This window comes from Chlamydotis macqueenii, chromosome 4 (assembly GCF_036417535.1).
Source record: "Chlamydotis macqueenii isolate bChlMac1 chromosome 4, bChlMac1.mat, whole genome shotgun sequence".
Taxonomy (NCBI): Eukaryota; Metazoa; Chordata; class Aves; order Otidiformes; family Otididae; genus Chlamydotis; species Chlamydotis macqueenii.
The window spans coordinates 36,352,908-36,377,378 of record NC_141559.1 but is presented as its reverse complement, the minus strand read 5'-3'; the positions used below and the strand labels follow the sequence as shown (position 1 = coordinate 36,377,378).

Sequence of the window (24,471 nt, the reverse complement as noted above, 5' to 3'; positions counted from 1 at the left end):
AATCTGACAATTAGAGACTTAGATGTTCTAGTACATCGTAACATGAGTTTGGCAAGGCAATGCCTTGATACAGCTGCTCAAATACTAACCCTCATACAACTAACCCTTATATGCAGTAAGTCTGCAACAGCACAGGCTTTCTAAAACAGGCTACAAAAAGGCCCTTTGCGAGAGACTGGGGATAGACACACAAAATGTCAAGTTCCTGTTACTACAGCTATAGTATCAGTATAACCAGGATAATTCCCTCCCTGGGACTACTGTAACAGCTTAATAATATCAAAATTGCCCTTCCACTTGGAAGTTCAACATCATATAGGGTCTTCAGTTTAAGCTATCTCCTAAACTACTCCCACAGCTGAAGCACCTGTGTTACAGACACACTCATACAGCTGTACCCATTGTGCTCTTCCTCCTTTCTTTCTTCTCCTTCATGTTAGGCACCTGCTGTATTTACACATTTAAACTATGATGGATCATAGCAATTGTTATCATGTACCTTTGGAAAAAGTAGAACATCTGAGATTATTAAAATCTAACTGAAATTAAAGTCTAGTTCCTATACATACTGATCCTATAGTTATTGAGTTAATTATCCTTTAAAATATAAAAAGTAATTGACTTGAGAGCAGCCGCATATACTTTGTATGTGGCTAAAAATTAAAAGTAATGTTTAAAATGGTTATATAGTTGTCTGGCAAATCAATTGTGCATTCTAGTTTCTTAATACTAGCTGCAGGACAAGTATGAGGTCTAACAGGAGCTCCGCTCCATTGACATTAATAATTAAAAAAAAAAAAGTTGACACCAGAAAAAGGAATGAAGATGTCAGAATGGTAAGAACATAATCTCTCAGATAACCACTACTTCCCACTACACCCCAGGCAGCAGAAGAACAAATTCTGGGCAACAGAAGAACAAAAAGTATCAGGGACAGATGCCAGATGGAAAAAAGTGCTCCTGAAATTAAAATTTTGGATTAGGATTAAGATTACATATTGTTTACTGTGGAGAATCCTACACAATAAATAGGCAACATCAAAGTAAAGCTTACTTGAGTAAAGCTCTCAGTAGATAATTATATTTAAGCCAATATTTGACTGTAAAGGAAGTCCTTTCTACAGCCTATTTGGGACTAAAATTACATATACCCGTTAGTAAATATTTTGACATCTCTAGTGTCAAAACTGAGAAATGTTAAGCAATGATAAAAAGGCTTAAGCGTGTGAAAGTCCCCTCTGTATTAATCTAAAAGAAAAGGCAGGAAGGAAAAAACAATTTCTTTCAGAAACAAAATTTGTAGGCTGTGACTGCTAACAGGATGCTTGATCTAACTGAAGACTGTCACTAGCAAGACAACTTCACTAGTGTTCACTCAATTATCTAATTTAGTTTTTAAGAAGATCTGGAAACTTTTTTGTACAAGATGGAAGTGAAATGTTTTCACTCTTAAGCTTTCCTATCTGTATAAACATAAATTGATCAGTCTGCTATCTAGTTCACACAAATGAACAGGAAGCAGAGTAAGTACTATTTTCAACCAATTTGAACCTAAGCATCAGAATTCCTATACAGATATGAACTGGAAGGATCAAACAATTTCAACAGAAGTACAGCAAAGCAGAAACTTACAGGACAAAACTCCTACATGTAACATCAGAAGTTGCAGCTTACCTTATTTTCTTCTAAAAATTTCAGTTTGATAGATACATCATTACGCATTTTGTCATATTTCTCTTTATGCACTTGAAACAGTTGTTGTGATTGCTCAATCTTTGGCAGAGTGCTCGCATCACGAGGGCCAAGATTCAGCTCTTCTAGGTCTGTTCGATAGGCATCATATTCAATCCTGAGAAGAAAGGAGGAAAAAAAATCTAAAGGCAAAGTTTTTCAAAACAGACCTCACATATAGGGCCAAGTACAATAGAAGATGAACAAAACAGCCAAGCACAGAAAAAAAAATAAAAAACCCAGGCAAGTTTTTTTCCCCCTCCTGCTATTCATCAAGCAAAAACACCCTTAAGTACATTGTATAAAGCTGCCTCAACAAGTACCCTCCCTCTTCTGTTCCTGTCTCAGTCACATGCTCTCAACCCTCTGTTTTGTGCTGGCTTCAGTGGTCAGAGTCTTTCCTGGCCATCCTAGCTTATTAACCCAGATAAAACTAGTACTTTTTTTTTTTTTTCAGGTTATTCTGCTGTTGAATCAGTTCAGTGCAGAGTTTGAGTTGAGAGAACAAGAAGCACCAAGAGCAGGACATCGTACCCTTTAAGCAATGTTTGAGCAACAGCTCACTTCTACCAAACTCTTTTCAGCATGCTGTAGGCTTCTCTGTATGCATTAACTGGAAGAGTTTTATAGTTCTTCCACAAGTAGTTCTGCAAGAACTGGTCTGCCCTATAGATAAACAGGCTGCAAAAAGGTGATGGATTATTTATGCTCTACTGAGGGCCTATCTTATTTTCCTAGGGAAGTCAGTCTCCGGATCAATACCACCACTGAAGGAGATAAGGGAAGAGAAAGACAAAGGTAAGACTAACAGCCAGGTAAGTATTTAAGCTAACTCTGCACCAAAGGTGTATAACCCACTTCTAGATAAGACAGATGAAAAGTATTTTCTAATTTACTCTTGTTCTCTCCAAATTCTCTCTCCTGGATACTGCTAGCAAAACCAGAACTGATGTTATGCTATAAGCTCTTGCCTGCAGATACCTGACAATGTTTTAATTGAACCAGCCAGTCTTCATATACCACTACTTATTAAAAAGTTATAAATCTCCTTGATATCCTTCCACACTAGACCGTACCCTTTTATTACAGGAATAGAGATGAACCAGTCATACCTTCTTTCTCATTTTAATGAAAAAAAAAATCAAAATGTCTTTAAAGTAGTTTTTAATACAGAAGCCAGTTTGAATATTCAATTTTGTCTTCAAAAATACTAAGTATTTTTTTTCCAAGAAAGTTAGTTTAAATTAAGCTTTCTATTCATCATAGAGCATTTAGAAGTGGGAAAAGCATCTATGGAATGTTAATAGTTTAAAGATTGTATCACTAAATTAATTTTCTGCTTTCCAGTGTTACATAAAAGTCTACCAAACACTGGATCCTTGCCAGATAAACTGTTTTTATATTATAAAACATTACTGCAAGTGGATGAGACAAATCTAGTAATAGCGTCTAACTTTCTTCTTCCTCCTCTTATGCAACATGTGCTCCTTTGTTCACAGCCATCTAGCACTTGATCAGGTAAAGCAACAGACAATAGCCAGAAATCACTCCAAGGTCATGGAGGCAAGTCCTGCCCAAAGCCTTACTCTTCCTTCCGTACTTCTTTGTAGCTTTCAGATAATGGAACCTAGCGTATCAGCATGTGATAGATGCCAATTTTAACGGAACTAACCAACCTATTTCTAGCTTTTCAAATATACTTTCTCACAGACATTTCTAAAACAGAAAACAAATCAGGATTAAAAACTTGTTCTAAACACCAGACTTTCCAATTAGTATAACCACTCCAAAATAAAAACCAACATTTTCAGAAGAAAAAGAAGTAATATTCGCAGGGCTCTTCATGATTCTCATTGCCGCTAAGATTCAGGCTTTATTTAAATATTTCTGACTTACTTTCAAAAAGGAAGCAAACCAATAGAGAGCTGATAGAATAAGGGAACAGATGAACGCTGAAGTGCAACTGAGGCCAGGGAAGATGCGGCACGGAAATAAATGTGACCTATCTTCACATTGCAAAATGGTGGACTGACTATGTTAAGTGAAGAACCTTTGTAACTTCTTTGCCTTACTGAAATAGCAAAATACTTGATTTCTTTAGTGAACAGAAAGGGAAAGTAATGAAGGTATTTCAGGGGGGAAGAACCATACATTGAAAATGACTGGCAGGAACAATTGTAGCAGATATATTTTGTATACATTTTCAAGGGGACACCTGGAAAATGTGTGAAACTTTTTTCCCCACAATACTTTAATGTCAGAAATAAAGCAATATGTCATATTCATATTAATTCTGCCTTTCATACCTTTTGAAAGTTTACCTAAATATCAAAACAATAACTCACTATTTTGCTTGTAAACAAGCATTAGAACAGAACACTTTTTTAAAAAGGGGGAAAGAACTTAAAAACTGAAGCAGTTTGCAGTTTTTGACCTAAGGGAAAAAAAAAAAAAAAATTATGTGCATAAACTACATACTTTGACAAATTAAAAGAAACACACTTTATTCTATTAAGTGAAAGAAAGTCAGAATGGAACCAAGCATCAGAAAGGCCCATAAATCCAAACTCTGGCAGGAGAAGGGAACCCGGCTTTAGAGTACTATGCCACTTCCAAAAGTAACCTTCTCCAGGGCAGGAGACCCGTTATCTACTGCTAGATGTTATTCACTCACTAAGAAATTTATTTTTTATTTTCCCCTTTCTGACGAAGCCTGCAACTTCTGCACAAAAACTGAAGTGTGAATTGCACATACTGTGCATCAACAGAAGCACAAAAGTAAATGTTTTTCAAAGATTATTTTACCTATTACCATGTAGCTGGATAAAAGGGTTAATCTTGCACTGTCACACTGCTTAGAAAGCCACCTTAATCTAGCACAGAGGAAAAAAAAAAAAAAGCTAAAATTACTCCTAGAGCTAACAAGTAAAATTAAGTCTACAACAGAACATTTACAAAACATTGGACGATATGTGCAATGAGGCAGTTAATTGTAAATCCTAATTATATGAGACTTATGTTATAAGGTTTTTATCCAATAGGTTAGTCACTCAAATACAAGGACTAAGCTGATACAAAGTCTGTTTCCTGAAGATTAGTTTGTAATAAAAATAGCTAGACATAGAATAGCTACCTGGCACTTTCATACTGTTTCACAGTCAATAATGTATCCTCAATTGTTTTATTCACCAATGTATTCACACTGGCAATAAAAAAGTTAATAGCCCCGAGAAGAGTTTCTCCATTTTTAGCTAGAAGTTTCTGCGTATCTGCATTGTAGCCAAACTCCTCCTATAAACAAAGAGCAGAGAAAACAAAACTGTAGATCATTTAAAGTCATAACATTCATCAGCAACTATACAAAAAAATACAAACACACAGATGTGGCAGTTCTTTCACTTCTGTTTGGGTATGGCTATGAATAAACAGATAGGCTTTCAATACACTATGCAGTTCACAGTTCTTATGAAAACTCTCTAACATCAGTAAACCATGGTCTACAATTTTGTTACCATGCACAATGTTAAATCCTATTTTATAATGTGATTTTTCTGCACTCGGAAGTCTTGAATATTACTTAAAACTAAGTGCTAATGTAATCTTTACATCGTCATTCAGCAGGTTTTTAATCCAGCATCTCTCATGTGGTTGTCTAGGTCATGCTTTAATACCACCAGAGACACCACTACATTAAATACAGTAATGTAACTAAATTCACAAGGGCAGACAGCATTAATTAGCTATTAAGTTTTATTCTCACATTCTGGAAAAGAGCACTGCAAAAAAACCCCGACATCTATCACAGTTTAATAGGCTGTAAATAATTGAAGAGCAGAGTATTATAACAGAGAGCAAATAAAAATTATAATGTGGCTCAGTCATAAATTTTAAAGGGACAAGGATGAAATTATTTCCAAAGCATTTCTGTCACATTTGGATATATGTTTGTTCATGTCTTTTTGTTAACAGCAGTGTAAGCTCTGACCAAGGCTGCAAAGATTTTCCTAATGCATGGACGCCAAACAAGTCCAATTATTACATATATATGTCATCCATATGGCATCTTCATATTCTGCAGATGGGAGATCCCACAAAAGAGTACAATCTCTGGTTGTAATGGCTGTAAAACACACTACGTTCATACTTGGAACTTGGTCTTTTTAGGCTTGCACACTGCCAAGAACTGATTTAATGCTGTATTCTCCCAGTTTCCTTTCAGCTATCTAGAACACAAACACCAGCGCCAAATGATACGTCTTGTTAACATTAACGACTTCATGAGGGCAAGGGTAATGGGCAATGATAAAGAAAGAAGGTGCAGTGGAAGTGAGCAATTTGAAGGAGAAGAAAAAAGGAAGAGAACTTAGGTCAAGTTTTCATGAGCTAAGCCCTGTAAACACCACTAAAGATCTGTTGCCCTTGCTTTGCACAGCTGCTTGAGTGGCAAAAGCAGTCAGCCAAATCACTATACATACTGCTGAAATTTGAAAAATAGTATTTTTCAGAAGTTGGTTTACTGTAACGTCGCCTGCTACACAGTAACACAAGTGCTAGCACAGGAAAGTAGGAGCATACAGGCAGAGACAATAGCAGTAGGACTGCCCCTTTCAGCAGTGCTTGGTCCCATCTCTTTTCCCTCCTGCAGGCAAGACAGCAATTAGTTTTCATCACAGACCCAAATAAGCAACACCACCAATTCAAAGGAGGGGGGTGAGAAAGATGGGACTGCAGTGGCCTGCAGTGTGAAGAAACATGCTAGCCACCAAAACTGTCCTTCTGGTTCATACAGTTTCATAGAAGAACTTTTGAGTTTTGTCCATGATCTCTGCGGATATCTCTTATGAAACAGAGAGGAAATCCTTTCTGTATCAAGAGTTTACACTCGGTTCATACTCTATGCACAGGTCAATTAAAATTTGAATTCATCTGTCTGTATAATTAGAGGCATATGAGCCTGGAACCAGCAGTTAACTTTGTATCCAAAAGAGAAACAGAAAAACATTCACATTAAGTAATACCTCTGGAGATACCACATTAAGATCTCATTTTGTTAATATGTATGAAATAAGAAATATTACCTTAATAAGTGGTGTGGGTTTTGTTTTTGTTCTTTTAAACTTATATATTGTTATCATGTTAAACATTAAAGGCTAACTGTTCAGAAATTTTACTTTTAGCCTTGCACAAGTTTTAGAGGCAACAATGCTATCCAAGAAGAACAGGCCAGGCTACAGATAGTAATGCAGTACAGATTAAATGAAGGGGAAACACAAAGAGGAAAGAGACAAACATCAGGCAAGTCTCCAAGAGGCAAAGGTTAGATAACTTTTATTACAGCAGCAGAAACCTTTATTTGATTCACATCACCAGCCCCATCCAATAATCTACACAAGAGATGAATGACTGAAACAAATTCCAAGACCAGTACAAGATGTGGAAAGAACCTGGAAGAACAGTATTCCCATTAGAAGTTACAAGCTATTCATGGAAAAAAAACCTTGTTCATGAAACAAGAGCATGATGCCAGATTTAATCCAAGTTTCAGAAGAAACATCCAGCTTCAGCGCATAATTCATAACAATCCCTAAGTTCTGCCACAAACCACATGCTTGTATTTATGTCCAGAGTAAACTAATTATTAAAAACTTCTTTTAGCAAATTATTTAATTTCTTAGCTGCTAGAAGTGCTCTATTTTCACAGATTTTCATCTGACAGACTATAATATTAAAAATTCCTGCACTAGAGTGCAGGAGTCTCAAATTTTTTTCAGGTAGCTATCAGTTAAGGTTCCTCTGTGCAAGCATGAACTCCATCTCTTCTGTTAAAACTCAATGGGAACAGAGAATCTTAAAAAGGGAAAAATAAACACACAGAGATTTTAAGTTGAATAATCACAAAGGTAATCTGGGCTATTTCAGCAGCTATGTTTTAGGGAATCATTTTCCAAAGGACCAGTAGCAGTATCAAACTGCTTTAACTTTGGAAGCACAGAACAATCAGCAGGTCAGCTACTGTTTTGTACATAACATCTACCTTCTCTTTAGTTAGAGCAGACAGTTTTATTAGTGGCAACAAAAAGTGCCAGTGTTACAAAACTTCTATACCAAGGAATCAAAACAACCTACATGCAGATATCTAGAGATTGCCCCTCTTCCTCAAAAACTCCAAACAACATAAGAATACAGATTAGTCCTATTAATAGCAAAATTCTGATTTAAAAAGGACTTTGAGATGAAATCTCAATGCTTGAATATGTTACAGAAAAATAATTTACTCACATCCAGTGTGCAAAAGTGAAGTAATGTGCCCTATTCTACTTACTCCCAGGCATGTTCCTCAAATACATTCTGTAATTGAAATGACGTAACACTCTGAACACTTTGATGACATTTCATTAGAAGCAAAATGAACAGTAAAATGCATTTTCTATACAATGGAAAGTTGTCAGTTCTTAAGTCCAACCATTAACTAAAGCCAAACATTTAAGAAACAATAAAGAACTACAGTAATTTCAATAATTTCCTATAGTTTTAAGTGAATTACATATGCTTTGAACACAAAGGACACATAATATATTATTAACTACAATGTTTAGAAAGATAGCTGCTAACTACTATATGCCCTGCACAAATCAATTAGACTTATCTACACCTCTGTCATTTGATTTTAACACTATAAAAATCTTACATGAAGTTCCAATGATTTCAAACTCAGGTCAGCAAATGCATCTCCAAGTTGCCTTTGGGTATGTACCATCTGGAAGAGTTGTGTGGACAGCGTCTGTGCCAGTTTCAAGATATTTTCATATTTTTTTTTATTATCTCTCAATATATCTATCTGAGCTTCTAGTTCCAGATCTACTGTTCTTGAGCCACGACCCAATTTTTCAGAGATGATCTGACGGGTACACTGCGGAAAAGAAAAAATTAAATTATAAAGAATCAAATATATTCAAGACAAAACAGCATACACCCATTTTCAGCTTCAAGGGACATATAATTACACACAATTCTTTCACAATCACTCCTCCCAATATAAGTTTGCACAACAAACTGAAAAAAAACAACACACTCTTTAGAAGTTTATCAGGACTCAGCAAGAACAGTTGGACAAGTCTCAACTCCTACTAAGATGAATATTCAAGTTAGCAAATCAAGAGCATAACTAATTGTTTCTCAAGTAAAATAACTCTTATCTCTTTTTATGTTGGGTGAATCTCATTAAGTTAAAAGAAGCAATTTAGTCCACTGTATTAAAGTCAGTTAATGGGAGTCTTACTAGTTCTGCGTAAAAATACCTAGTTAACGATCTTTTGGGCTTTGTCTACCAACCATCCAATTCCAGCTCATCCATGTTATGTTTTCCAAAAGTATAATTTGGGGGGGGGGGGTTGGTGCGAGGAGTAAGGAGGTTGTGGCTTTCAGGATATTTTTTAAAGCTGACTGTGAAACTGGCAACTCCTCCTGAGAAACATGTAAAACTATTAAAACACGTTTCTCATTATTTACACATCTATAAAATGGAGCCAGTTGCCTCAGAAAGACTTACTCTTTATTTTCTGTCACAAGTCAAATTCTTAACAGATTTGCAGTTCATTAACACAGTGAGAGGAAATGCGCTCTTACAAAGCTGCAGACACTTTCACCCACCCAATGGCTGTGGCAGCTGAGGCTGCTTCCACATTCTACTTCTCTCTGACACCTTCTCTGCCAGAGTTTTGCGCCCAACGCAGCATTGAGCCTCCCAAAATGTACATTCGGGTTTCCCTTGACTGAGACACAGGAGAAGCCATTTGCAAAGCAGATGTCTAGCAAAGCCTTACAATTTCTCTACGGAAAGTAGGAATTATTCACTGCGATAGTAAGTTTTGTGGTCCCAAGAGGTGAATAGATAACCAAGCTACACATATAAAGAATTACTGCTAGGAACAGAACTACAAGGAAACTAAGTTAGTGGTAAAGGCCACAACTACTCTGAAGGGACTTAACCTAAGTGCAAAGCTGCTATTCTGTTAGGTGAAATAATGCCCAAGCCTATCTTCTATAACATTCCCTAAATACATTACATCACTGGATTTCCCAAGATTTCCAAATTCAAGGACTTATTTTAATCCTGTTCTTACTTATGTCTAAAGGAGATACACATTTAACCTGTGAGAACTTTTATGTCCTTTCTAAATTTAATAGACAAACATAGGAAAGACTCAAGAATGATCAAACAGAATGAGTTGATCATAGATTGGAAAGTACAGACTACTTGGGCTACTTCATTAGATTAAACCAATGAACAAGAAAGAGCACAGCTAACGTAGGAGACATTTGTCTCTCAAGAACAGAAAATCTGGTAGAGCATAACAAATCATATTAACACAGAATACAACCTTACTGCCAAAGTCTGCAACAGAAATTGCAAAATACAGCTTAGCAAAAGTCATTAGAGCATAAATAAGCATTTCAGTAGGAACTATGGAATTCATGGACAAATTTTGACTATTTTGCAGAAACACTGGGACACAAACACACACCTGTGGAAATGCAAGAGAAAAATCTGAGTCATGGAAGGCAAAATTTCTGGAAACAAGAAAAAATTAAAGGAAGGAATTATTTTCAAACAAGGAGTATTTGCTTCAGAAGTTATAGCAAAACATCTAAAAACCCAAACACTGTCAAGTGAGAAAAACTAATAATTTGAAAGACTTATACTGCAACATTTTGTTAAACTGAGACGTAGCTAAAGTTAAACACAGACTGAACAAGAATTATTGAGAAAGAAAATGAACCTATCTATTTTGATTTACTTTGATTCTAAGTGGACTAGTACAGACACAAATTGCTGTATATTCTCACTGGCAAACAGAAAATTCCACGCATTAATTCCATTTTGCTTTATTCTTAAAGAGTACCTATAAAGAACACTGTCCTGAAGAAGACTACACTCTTCAAAAAAAGGTCATGCAAGGTAAAGTTTACAAAAAAACCAACTCTCTCAAAGAAAAAACCCACCAAAAAAAATTTTAAATTACATATGCTAAAAGGTGAACAGAGATATTACTGGACACGTCTCAGAAATAAAATTTCCACTAGTAGCCCAGTATTGAAGAGAGGCTTGTAAAACAGGTATATTTGTGGGGTTTTTTTTCCTTAAAGTTTAAGAAGCTGTATGAAAAACAAGAAAAACTTTTTATTAGAATTGCTGAAAGTCAAGAAGAGTCACAGCTTTCTTGTGCATATGTCTTCTTACTAAACTGAAAATGTTTTATCTAAAGGGGGAGGCAGGGGAAGGGAACGAACAAAAAAGCTTTTGCCACTAGATTATGGAAAGAAGGGCAACTTCCTTTGACACTAACTTACGATTACTGGGGAGCATAAGATTGGAGAGAGTGAAGAGGAACAGTAGTTGCAAAGGCGATGTAGTAGTCTTACTAAGTTATAAGTTACAGGAAAAAGTTAAAATACAGTCTATGAAAGTTCACAGTTAGGCTAGACAGAAGAGCAGCTTTAACCTCCTGTGATATTCAGTTGGAAACAGTTTCTTAAAATAGAAATAAAATGGGGCAATAGCAAAAGCAATTGTCTCTCATTCACAGAAAAGGACACAGGACAAAAAGCAAGGTACTCCAAATATATGAAGGCATACATAATCATCTCTCCACAGATGGGTATGACTTCTGAACGTATCCAGTAGTCTGGATTTCACAACTCTGAGAGCAGAACTACTTATGTCAGATCCCTAAATGACTTCCTAAGAGCAAGTTTCACCACTTGCAGATTAATGTCTGGTACGTTGAATAGCATGGCTTTCAGCTCAGAGGAGTTCGGCTGCTGGCTTCCCTTCACTAAACCTTTACTCCTGCGCTTTATTTCTGCATTTTAGAATCATAGAATCACTTAGGTTGGAAAGGACCTTTAAGATCATTAAGTCCAACTGTTGACTGAACACTGTCAAGTCCACCACTAAACCATGTCCCTAAGCTCCATGTCTTCACAGCATTTAAATACCTCCAGGGACAGTGACTCAACCACTTCCCCAGGCAGCCTGTTCCAGTGCTTGACAACCCTTTTGGTGAAGAAATTTTTCCTAATATCCAATCTAAACCTCCTTTGGCATACCTTGAGGCCATTTCCTCTTTTCCTGTTCCTTGTTACTTGAGAGAAGAGATCAACACTCACCTCACTACAACCTCCTTTCAGGAGTTACAGAGAGCAATAAGGTCTCCCCTCAGCCTCCCTTTCTCCAGACTAAACAACACACAACCCCCATTCCCTCAGTCACTCCTCAAGAGACTTGTTCTCCAGACCCTTCACCAGCTTTGTTGCTCTTCTTTGGACACACTCCAACACCTCAATGTCTTTCTTGTAGTGAGAAGCCCCGAACTGAGCACAGTATTCAAGATGCGGCCTCACCAGTACTGAGCACAGGGGGATGATCACATCCCTACTCCTGTTGGCCACACTATTTCGGATACAAGCTAGGCTGCTGTTGGCCTTCTTGGCCACCTGGGCACACTGCCGGCTCACATTCAGCCGGCTGTCGATCAACACTCCCAGGTCCTTTTCCACTGGGCAGCTTTCCAGACACTCTTACCCAAACCTGTAGCGCTGCATGGGGTTGTTGTGACTCAGGTGCAGGACCCAGCACTTGGCCTTGCTGAAACTCAGACAACTGGTCTCAGCTCGTCGACCCAGCCTGTCCAGATCCCTCTGTAGAGCCTTCTACCCTCAAGCAGATCAACATGCTCACGCAACTTGGTGTCATCTGCAAACTTACTGAGGGTGCACTCAATCCCCTCATCCAGATCATCGATAAAGGTACTTAACAGAACTGACCCCAGTACTGAGCCCTGGAGAACACTGCTTGTGATTGGCCACCAACGGGATTTAACACCATACACCAGTACTCTTTGGGCCCAGCCATCCAGCCAGGTTTTTTTTTATCCAGCAAAGCATACATTTGTCCAAGCTATGAGCAGCCAGTTTCTCTAGGAGAATGCTGTGGGAAATTATGTCAAAGGCTTTAGCAAAGACCTAGGCAGACAGCATCCACAGCCGTTCCCTCATCCACCAAGCACATCACTGTCATAGAAGGAGATCAGGTTAGTCAAGCAGGACCTGTCTTTCATAAACCCATGCTGACTGAGCCTGGTTGTCCCACACATGTCATGAGACAGCACTCAAGATGTTCTGCTCCATAACCTTCCCCAGCACTGAGGTCAGACTGACAGGTCTGTAGCTACCCAGATCCTCCTCCTGGCCCTTCTTGTAGATGGGTGTCACACTTGCTAACCTCCAGTCAACTGGGACCTCCCCGATTAGCCAGGACTGCTGATAAATGATGGGAAGTGGTTTGGCAATCACCTCCGTCAGCTTCCTCAGTACCCTTGGGTAGATCCCATCTGGCCTCATGGACTTGCGTGTGTCTAAATGGTGTAGCAGGTCACTAACCACTTCCCCTTGGATTATGGGGACTTCATTCTGCTCCTCGTCCTCATCTTCTAGCTCAGGGGACTGGGTACCTGGAGAACAACTAGTCTTACTATTAAAGCCTGAGGCAAAGAAGGCATTAAAGTACCTCAGCCTTTTCCTCATCCTTTGTCACTATGTTTCCCCTACATCCAATAAAAGATGCAGATGCTCCTTAGACCTCCTTTTGTTGCTAATGTATTTACAGAAACATTTTTTTTATTGCCTGTTACGGCAGTAGCCAGATTAAGCTCCAATTGGGCTTTGGCCCTTCTAATTTTCTCCCTGCGTAATCTCATGACATCCTTGTAGTCCTCCTGAGTTGCCTGCCACTTCTCTGGGTTTTTTTCCTGAGTTCCAGCCAAAGCTCTCTGCTCAGCCAGGCCCCTCTTCTTCTGCACCAGCTCCTCCTTTGGCACATGGTGACGGCCTACTCCTGTGCCTTTAACATTTCTTTCTTGAAGAATATCCAGCCTTCTGGGACTCCTTTGCCCTTCAGGACTGCCTCCCAAGGGACTCTGTCAACCGTGCCCCTACATGGGCCAAAGTCTGCCCTCCAGAAGTCAAAGGTGGCAGTTCTGCTGATCCCCCTCCTTCCTTCTCCGAGTATTGGAAATTCATTTCATGATCGCTGTGCCCAAGACGGCCTCCAACCATCCCATCATCCCACAAGTCTTTCTCTGTTTGCAAACAACAGGTCCAGCAGAATGCCTTCCCTAGTTGGCTCACTCACCAGCTGTGTCAGGAAGTTGTCTTCCGCACACTCCAGGAACCTCTAGACTGTTTCCCCTCTTCTGACCTATGATCAGTTAGCTATTACGAGATAAGGAAGTGGCTTCTTCCCATGATCTTCCTAAAGGGAACCAAAGCAGGCCAGTATGTCCACAAACCAATACTATCCTTAATCAAACGAAATATGCTTTTTGTATGTAGCCTATATATGAAGTGTTTACAAATGTATGGCATCTCCAGGGACATTTGCATAATGCTCACTCAACTCAAAATAAATTCATAAGCTCTCTCTGAATAATCCTATTCCTCAAAAAAAGCTGTACAAGAAGTCAGTATGGGATTCTAGAAAGATCATAACTGACCCATCTCCCTAGGCATATTTGGGAAATAATTTCAAGCTTATAGATTTCAATAAAACAGATTCGTTTAGTTTTCTGAAACTGCTAGTCTTTGTTTGCTGTGTCATAACTGGTGGGATTCTGGATTTCATGGAGGGGGAGGTTTAAGTCAAGAAAGAAAACTAAAAATCCAGACTTCACGAAGACTGCTGGCAAAGAAAAAAATATTCTAAGCAAGGACCAGAGACCAATTTTCCCAGCATTTTTCACTAGTCCTCTGGCAACTGCTTTACATAAGTGGGTTTACAAGCACTCTGCAATTGAGACATGGGGATTTTTTTTTGTTTTGTTTTCTAAATCAAGGCACCAAAAAGAGAGAATAAGGTCAAGTCCTCTACTATTTTGCCCTAGTATAGCAGATTCAATCTCAAGAGCCAATCTTTCTTAAATAGACAGAGAATGTTAAAGAATGGCTTCAGCTGAATAGCATGTATTCTGACAGACTTCTGCAGTTGATACAAAATTTAGATTACAAGTAGAAATTCTAAAAGCCATTTAATTAGACATTAAAAGATACGAACTTCTGACTCTAACACAAAGAACAGCATAAGATGAACAGAGGGCTGGAGCACCTCTCCTATGAAGACAGGCTAAGGGAGTTGGGGCTGTTCAGCCTGGAGAAGAAAAGGCTCTGGAGAGACCTTACCGCAGCTTTTCAGTACTTAACGGGGGCTTACAAGAAAGCTGGAGGGGGACAAACTTTTCAGCAGAGCCTGTTGCAACAGGACAAGGAGTAATGGTTTTAAACTAAAGGAGGGTGGATTTATACCAGACATAAGGAACAGATTTTTTACAATGAGAGTAACTGGAACAGGTTGCCCAGAGAGGTGGTGGATGCCCCATCCCTGGCAACATTCAAGGCCAGGCTGGATGGGGCACTGAGCAACCAGATCTAGGTCAAGGTGTCCCTGCGTCTTGCAGGGGGGTTGGACTAGATGACTTCTAAAGGTCAAACCCAAACTATGATTCTATAAGCATTTACTAGTGGGTAGAGAATGTCTCCATCCCTGATTCCCATCCTCACTGGGAGGAAGTCCTTGTCTGGACATACACACGTGAATACAGGTCTGCATACCTTGTAAGTGTTTAGGCTCCACTTTCTCACCAATTCCAATTTCTCCATTGCTGGATTCTTTACTTCATCTGCTAACACAACAGGTCCACTCTTCTGCTGAGCTCTGCCCCCTATGTCAGACAAAGCAAATCTTCAAGGCCTTGGGCTTTTTTGTTTTAAGGGATCAATAGCAGATACGGAAGATTTGTGCAATTGCACATGCAAAAGCAGAGCAGGGTGACAATAAGGACTTAAGATGAATACGCAGATTTTCAAAATCAATTCCAGAAAGAAAAAATATTTTTAAACTGATATAAAGCGTGTACATATCTCAATATTTCACATAGTAATATGCTGAATAAAGCTTACCTGAGTGCACAGAGTTTGACTAAGCAACCTTAAAACAGCTTTTGAGACATGTTTATTACTTATTCTATGTTTTAAAATTCCAACAGTTGAACACCCTTGGATTTAGCCAATCTAAAAGTCTGTTTACAACCTGCAGACTATTAAATGAAAATTATCAGCATACAGAAACTGTTGTCACAGAGCACAACTAGTAAATTTCAAGACATTCAATATTTAACTTATTTCAACTTTATTAGCTGATTTTGTTTGGAATAATTAATTCTACAAACTACCAGTATAAAAAAAAAAGCAAGAAAGAAAATATTTAAAGCAACAAATTAAAATATCTAGGGCAAATCACCACACATTAATTGCCAACACGTAGCATTTTCAGGCTAGTATGGGGTATCATGTGGATTCTAAGTTCTAATTTTGCAAAAGTATTTTCTAGTGTCCTAAATAGAGCAAACCGCAAAGCACTACCACTTTTTAAGCAACAGTTTTATTTATTTGTGTACAATTTTGACTACTCCTGCTTCTAATCCCTAGTGCTACTTACAGTCACCTTAGCCTTGTCAGGTTATTTATGTAAATAAGAGTTCGGAAAAAAGTCTGTACAGATGCCTCAAGATACTCATTTAGCATCAAGCTGTACTATGTTCTTTACGTCTTCAAAATGCTGTGCAAACATTAAGTAATTAATCCTCTCAACACTCCTATGAGGTAACTGAATACGTTTTCTCCTATATAGGAGGAAATAGACAGAGATGTTAAGTAATTTGCCCATAGGCACAAAATGAGTCAAGTGGCAAAGCCTAGTTGTGAATTCCTAATGGCCACCTCATACTCTATTCTACTGGAATATGTGACCTTTTTTGGCAAAAAAACACAAAAAAAGTTTCAGCTTTAATCTGAATAAAAGATTTTGGTTACTCCCATTTTAGCTACTGTTTGTTACTATTATTATTTGGTAATTATTTTTTAAATTTCATAGAGCAAAAAGCAGCATACAGAAAGGAAAGCAGAGGTTACTTTGTGAACAGTTAAAAGTCAGAATGAGAGCCACCAAAAAACCCCAGAAGTTTTATTTCCAACTAACAGTAAATCAAATTATTAGAGACATGGAGGAGTTAGTACAGTGTCAGCAGAGACAAGGGCGTTATCCATTCAGTGTTATGATACCTGTGGGAATAATTAAATCACAACCTTGTCCAGCCAGTCTGCTAGCTGCTGCACTGCTAGGAGATATAACAGATGATTTGGGTGATGCTGAGGAACCTGAAAAGTGGACATATTTAACCATGAAAATCCATCGTCTTCTCTTAGAAGGCAACGTACACTTTTACACAGATAGGATTTTTTTTTCAAAACTAAGAAACATTTGCTTCAGCAATGCACTAAATAGAAGCATTCACAGAAAAGTTGCTGGAATTTCTGATGGAAATGCTTTTTAAGAAGTGCAGCTGTTCATGTGAACTACTCCAAGTTTTTATGATTTAATCTTTTTCTCTAGGTCATGATGCCAAACTTTTTTGCTATTTTTCTAAGAGTAATCAAAATATTAACCGACAGCTTCATCAATAAAGTATATACTATCAACAGAAAATTCCATGAAAGATTGCTAGGTACAGCTTCCACAGCTGAAACCTCCTTTTTCAAGTCTAGGTAGATTTCACTCACAGCATTAAGGGGTGAAGCAAGCTCTGAAATCTGTGCCAATTTCAGATATACTTGATTAACATCTGCTCCTAAATCTGTGTAAACATGCAGCAATAAGCTGTCCTGAAGATCATACGAGCCATTAGCTGTTAAGGTGTGTAATCTCTTTCCCAAAAGAAAGATTTTTACAGCACTTGCTTGCTCTTTTTAAAAAACAAAAACCAAAACCGAAACAAAAAAAAAAAACCAACATACCAAACTTTAAATGACCTGCACTGTGTGTATTCTCTAAGTTGTTTTAGGATTATGCTTTTAAGAGATTTGCATATCATTTTCATATCATATAAATCTGAAGTGGCATTCTTATGAAGTTTTCAAGATTTTTAAAACCAAACAAATCAGCTTTTTCTCTGTAGTGATGAGTAATCATCATATTGGGGGCTGAGCTTTTATTGCTTTGCTGAGAAACTGAGGCACGTCAGGGCTGACAGTGTGGTGGAGGAAAAGGAAATCAAACCTAAACTTTAGCAGTTTCAACAAAATTTAGTTATCAGTAACACTGAAAATATTCAGAGTAACTGAATCAACGATCAGCTTTTGCCTTTCAAACACACCATAGAGCTCTACTAACATGTGGTAAAATTAGTCCAATTATTTGGATCCAATTGCACAGAAAAGATGAGACTAAAAGATAGCACACTTGCTGTGTCCTTCTGTAGCGATACATTGCATAAGAGCTGCAACTGGATTCATCCAGGCATAGAAGTTTGACTGCAAGATCCTGCTAAAGGCCTAAAGACTGAATCACTTCAGCAAGCGAGCTAAGACAAGCAGTTTAAAAAAATCTTTATCACTTGACAAGAGTATTAATGCAGCCTTATGCACGCTTCATCATTCAACATCCCCCAAATCCTAAAAGCCCTTCCCCTCCATTATTGTCTACTTCGAATGCCCTTATTAGGGCTTCATTTCTGAATGCAAACAGAATTTTTAGAAACAAGGCAATAACTCTACTTTTGTCCATAGTTTCCTAACAAGCCTTAGTTTCTACCACTTCTCTCTCTCCCATTTACTTAAGAGCATTAGGAAAAACCTGAAGAAAACACTCTTGGAGGAAAATTGTGGTATCTAAAGTGTTAAAAATTATGTGTGCAAAGCACATAATTTGTGTACATAATTTAATACAGAATATTTGGATTTCAAACGTATCAGTGTAGCTTGAAACACATCTCAGACACTTTTTCCCTTACAGGCTAACGCACTTAATAGCTGCAACAGTTATCCTGCTAGCAGAATACAAAAAGGCAAGAATGGTGAGCAGTTTGCCATCTGCCCAGTTTTTAGCTAGATATTTTGCTAATTTCAAAGATTTAAAGAAACCACAGCATTCACTTTGTAATACATGTAAAGTACAGCATGTAAATCACTGTTTTCATAAGCACAACCTTTTACCAAACAGGAAACGAAACAAAATGTAAATTAAACCTATGCCTACAAAGAGAGACTTATTTTCACAGCTGCTCATTTGAGATAATTTCAAAACTTTCAAATTCAGAAATTGTCGAAGCTACATAACTTACTGCAATAGCCCTTTCACATATCATGGCACTCTTGTTTTTAGATAGATAGGAAACACTGACATTACTGGCTTGTTTATCACTTTTTATTTCTCATTGTTCAATACTACCTTAGATTCTCTAAAACATACATTAACACGTGCATAATGAATTAAATATTAATGAACTAAAATCCTCCTGCTATAAACAACCACAACACCGTGCTGAGAAAATATGAGAACAGAGACTCTTTCACTAGGTAGTACCTGGACAAAGAAACCCAAAGCATTATCACTCCTAACAACAATAAAATGAAGTAATACATGCATTATAAAAAAAAAAAAAAAAAAAAAAAGAAAGAAAAAGACACAAGTCTCGGGGGCAACAAAAAAGAATTCCACTCATTAATTTGCTCCAGGTAAGTGAACTGTATATCAAGAATCAAATAACTCTCCAGCTATACTTCAAATCAGAACAATACCTGCAACATTTAAAGGAAATTTCAATGCAATGTAATAGTAAAATTCTTCATTTTGACACGACTTCGAGATGTTTAAGGACTTCCCTTGCTGTAAACAGAAACCAATTTAACACTAAGTAGTTTCCACTAGTTCCTTGACATACTACAAGCGTAGCATATATTCTCTATTTTAACAACCCAGCTACCAGAAAAGATAAACATGCTGTTACTAATGCATTTCTCAATGTGTACATTTACACCAAAATGCTCAAAGCAGCTACAGAACATTGTATTCCTGACCACATGAAAATATGCCTGAAGATTTTACATTCAGAAATAAAAACAAAAAAAGAAATTACCTTTACTTGGAAATGGTCCCGCTTCAACAACTCCCTCTTTGGTGCTATCAAAACCATGAGATGTTATTTTGGTTTCAGAAAGTCCAAGTCCAACTGGTAATGAACGTTTCAAGTCCTTTAAAATAGTTGAATAAAAATGGAAAGTTAATGTTTCAAAAAAGATTAAAGTGACTCTATTATAATTCAATTTCAGCAGCTCTCAGACAGGCAATTCTGCCTTTAGCCTAGGATGTCTTCGCCAGTGTCACAGCATTCTACTGGGATGCACAAATAAAACATAAATGAATGAGAAATATTTTAAGTATAGCCTGTGTATTTATCCTAGAATTTTTATTTTATATTGATGACTAGAACACCATCTCTTAGAACAGCGATTACCAAAAATGTGGCCCACAACATCATGTTACGTGGTCTGCAGTTGGTCCAAACAATCATATCAGTTTCATCGTGTTTCCAGTTAAAAACTCTCAGGGGTACAGAATGAACTAAGAGCAGACAGTATTTTACGAACCAAAAATGTCTAAGTCACTGTAATAAAGATCTTTTAAAAATAAAATTATTTCACACAAAGCAAGAAATAGCTTTAAAATTCACAGTATTCTTAATTTCTACAAATAGCACATGAAGTCTCTCTTTAATATTTGCCATGGGGGAAGTATCCAGAAAGGCGTCACTTCAGCAGCTCCCTTCTGAGCATCCACTCTACATTACAAGTGCTCCCAGCACAAAGCTGCCATTTACTTCTGTTTGCTTTTGAAAATCGTTGACTTAAAATTGCCTGATAACACCTTGTTCAACTTCTGAGAGTTACAACAACCAACTTTCAGGCAACTGAAGTCTTCACAGAAACCCAGTGCAGGCCTATGAACTGAACTATGAATTCCTACACCATAATTCACATACCATCCTACTGCCCATTTTTGCTGTCTTACCCACCTCTACAAATACCTCCCAAAGGTTTCCCGGACTGTATTTCCAGCCACCTGACTGAAGTTCAAGAGTCCGGTGTTATGGAATATACTTAGCAGTTTAAAAAAAGTCTAGATATCCAAAGCAGTTTAAAAACACTAATTTGTAAAAGTAAAAAGTTAGTGAAAAACAACTCTGGAAGTAAATGCAGAAAGGCAAAATACACTTACAAAAACTTAAGCATCAAGAAATCGGAAAACTGGCAGTTTCTGGAGTCCAGTACTCTTTTGCATCCCCTCTGCTTCCATGCAGAAGCAAAAGAGATTAAAAAGTACAGAGGACCAATAGTGAAATATGCAGAGAAAAACTATACATAGGTTTAAGACGTCAGTGCCTGGACATGTGCAGTAACTATTTAAGATATATACAATGCTTCTAATTACAAAGAAAACACAACCTTAAAAATCCAATCCATGTTTGACATGTAACTGTAGTTGCTCGATCCACAAACCAGAAGCAAGCTAGCGCATAGGAATGATACTGCCTAGAGGCTTGCACTGTCAAGAAATGACTTTGGATCACGTCTCCACAGACTTAGTTAGTTGTCTTTAGTTTAAGACATCTCCTGGGACGAGGAAAAAAAAAAAGGAAGAACTACAAACATACGAATTCCAGCAGAAAATAAATCTTGTTGACACTGAAAACCCAGGATGTTATTGCAATAAGAGTAACCAGTTTCTATAGCCATACTTTCACTCACATGAACTGGCTATTTAATAATAGAGTATGCTATATTTGGGTATCTGATGCATTATTAAAAAAAAAAAAAAGGGAAAAATAAGCAGCATGAACAACAAATACTAGTGATTTGCAGAACCTAATCTCACAAATTAAGCATATCACAGCACTGGATATATACCCTTTTCACAACTGACTTAACACTAGTGCTTCCATTTAAGTACTCACAGTTGGTGATATGCTGGAAAGACTTCACTTCAACTTCGTTTAGCTAATAAACAGAGTCCATTTAACTCAAAATGTAACAAGTCACTAGGAACTGAAAAAGCAGAGAGACTTGAAGAAGAATAACGAGACTGAAGATGCACTGATTTAACAAAAAGGACATGGCATCAACTTCTTTTCCTGAAGGCATGTTGTATAGTTTTCAGAAATATCTAAATCTGTAGCCAAAGAAATGTAGACAGCTAACCTGCTTAAGCATGTTTGCAATAGGAATCTAAGCAATAATCTGTATTTAAGGTTAAAATGCAGAACAGTTGCTTTGTAAAGACAAAAGTTTATACCTAAACTTAAGCAATTGTACTACTTCTGTACATTTAACGTAATTCTAATTTGAAGCCAAACATAGGCTGAACAAACTACAGAGTTAAATAAATCAGAATATTACAACACATCTTCCTCTTAAACAAAAACTTCGTATTTGGATCATGAAAAATAGTAAGATCTATGATAGTGTACATATACACATCAGGGTAAAAACCCTGATAAATGTGTGTTTATGGACACAAACATGTATTTGTTTGAAGATATCTACACCTTTTTTCATTGGCAAAAAGTCAATGTTCAATGTAAAGAACTGCATTAAAATCTGTGTTTAAATACCTATATTAACTAGTTGAAATATACCCTACTGAAGAAAGGTATCCTTGCATGTAAATTGAAAAGAAATATTTATTTATTTATTTTATTTATTTGTTGATTTATACATGAACAGAATTGTCATCAAATTGTCATCAAAAAGTTAGTGATCATCAATACACTACCTCTTTGTTGTTTACAAACATGCAAGTTACTGTTCAGTGGAGACATGCTTCTGCATGTAAACTTCAATTTTTAACATGTTATTCTTGGAACTGATTGTGCTTGGCCCCCCTTCCTCCCTAGTGTAGGTAAACCAAAAAGCTACCCAAAAATCTGTACTCATTCTGATAAAGCAACTTATCCCTTCAGTAATTTACGAAGAAGGATAATTTAGAAACAGCCTTAGAGTCAGAAAAGATGTGCATAGAACTTCACATTTAAGAGAAGGTATTACAGTACTTAAGGAGATATTAGAGTAGTAAGAAAGAAATGTAAATAACTTTTATTCCCAAATGTAGGTTTGCTGTAACAACATGGGAAGCAAGGACAGACTTCCCTACTACAGTAAGGTGATTATACTTTGAGTACATATTGCTCTTCTAGCTAAAATAAAGATCGACAATCACAAGATCTGCTTTCAAACTTGCGGCGATTTTCCACCATTTTCCTTTGTAAAAGGGAAATCAAGTCTTTAGAATTCATAAAAATTTGCTGATACATTTCAAAACTATAAATCTGTTACGAGATCATCATCACAAAAAAAAAAAAGATGATTCATTCATAATTTTCAATTGCATCAGGCTGAAAACCATTGCATGTTTATGCAATTATCATCTAGCAGAAATATTTTAATACTGTAACTTCACCGAGACCGAGCTAGAGGTGTAAAACCCCTGCAACTCAGAAGACTCCTAAAAAGTCGAAAGGCTGGATTACCTATCCCATTCTCAGTCATTTAGCATGCTAACTGCTCAAAGAAGCACAAGCATGAAATATAGGTACACGAAACAGTTGCACTAGCTTAATTTGGTCTAGTCAAAACAGTGCAAACCTATATTGTATGGAGCATTTAAACCACTTTATCCCTTTGTTAAAATTCCATTTTAATTAGTTCAAACCACCATATTAAACTATACATATTTTAGTAAGGTTAGCCTTATTTACATGACTAACAGGGAAATTAATCAATTTATTAAATTTATTTAAGATCATCTAGATGAACCAGTATGAGTTTTTGATATATCGAGAGAGTTGAGATAATATGCATAGCAAAGAAGTTGCTCAGAATGCATGTTCATGAAGGAATGCTGGCTGACGTACAAGAATATTTCCAAAAAAACATACTTCCCATCCATACTCTCCATAATAATCTGAAGAGGGGAAAGATACCAGAACTGTATTGTTTCTCCACCAGTAGAAACTTACCTAGTCCCAACTTAGTAGAACTAAGAAGCAAGTACGTAAACAACAAAAAATTTCTTAGTTATGTTAGTCTATTATTAATGCACAACTAAGCATGATCTTTTGCTTAATACCAATAGTAAGTTTAAAAGATATGGTTTTACTTGCCTTTACTATCTTGAATAATGGTATTTTAAAAATCTCACATCATTAGCTAGTTCAAGGAATCTATTAAAAGTGGAGTAATTAAACTGGGGACAATCATATGCTATTTTTTTTTTTATGACGAATGACATTTTAAAAAAACTACTCAAGTTACCTTTAGGAAAAATTTACAACACATCTTACTGTAAAGATCACAGTTTAAAGTTTTCAAGTTTACAAGTCCCATGAAACAAAATGCTATGTAGATAGACATAACATCTATCCCCTAAGATAACTGGCTCTGAACTTTGATTTCTTACCCTAATTTGTGTGCAAGTGGAGCTCCTCGTACATATTCATCATTTTCTTCTTTGCCCTATTATGTCACTCAGTTCCTATTTTACATCAGTTAAGCCACTAGATCCTCACATCGATATAAATCCAAGAAAAAAAAAAAATGGGAGGAGAGCTGAAGGCTTTATTCTAGGCTGAAGTGGCACACAACATCGACTGACATTTCTTCTACTCTCCAATACACAGCTCTTCACTCAGAAGACTTCTTTTTTCTACTACATCCCTTTTGACATAACAAAAGTCAAATAATCCAGTTTTAAATTAGTTTCCCTTCTACTCTCATCATTAGCATTCATATTTTTGG

General features: G+C 37.0%; 1 protein-coding gene across 9 annotated transcripts in view; it reads right to left on the bottom strand.

Annotated features, from left to right (window-relative positions):
* The window catches only part of ARFIP1 (ARF interacting protein 1), a 44,176-nt gene that overhangs the window by 6,012 nt on the left and 13,693 nt on the right, over positions 1-24,471 (bottom strand). For 7 of the 9 annotated variants that reach the window (XM_086747136.1, XM_086747137.1, XM_086747141.1 and 4 more), the window contains 6 exons: positions 19,758-19,872; positions 16,906-17,001; positions 15,397-15,506; positions 8,420-8,641; positions 4,865-5,022; positions 1,675-1,849 (listed from right to left, as the gene is read on the bottom strand). In XM_086747136.1, coding sequence (XP_086603262.1) covers positions 1,675-1,849; positions 4,865-5,022; positions 8,420-8,641; positions 15,397-15,506; positions 16,906-17,001; positions 19,758-19,872 — 876 coding nt within the window. The remainder of the gene's footprint in view (positions 1-1,674; positions 1,850-4,864; positions 5,023-8,419; positions 8,642-15,396; positions 15,507-16,905; positions 17,002-19,757; positions 19,873-24,471) is intronic. The other 2 variants (XM_086747139.1, XM_086747145.1) reach the window with 2 other exon arrangements.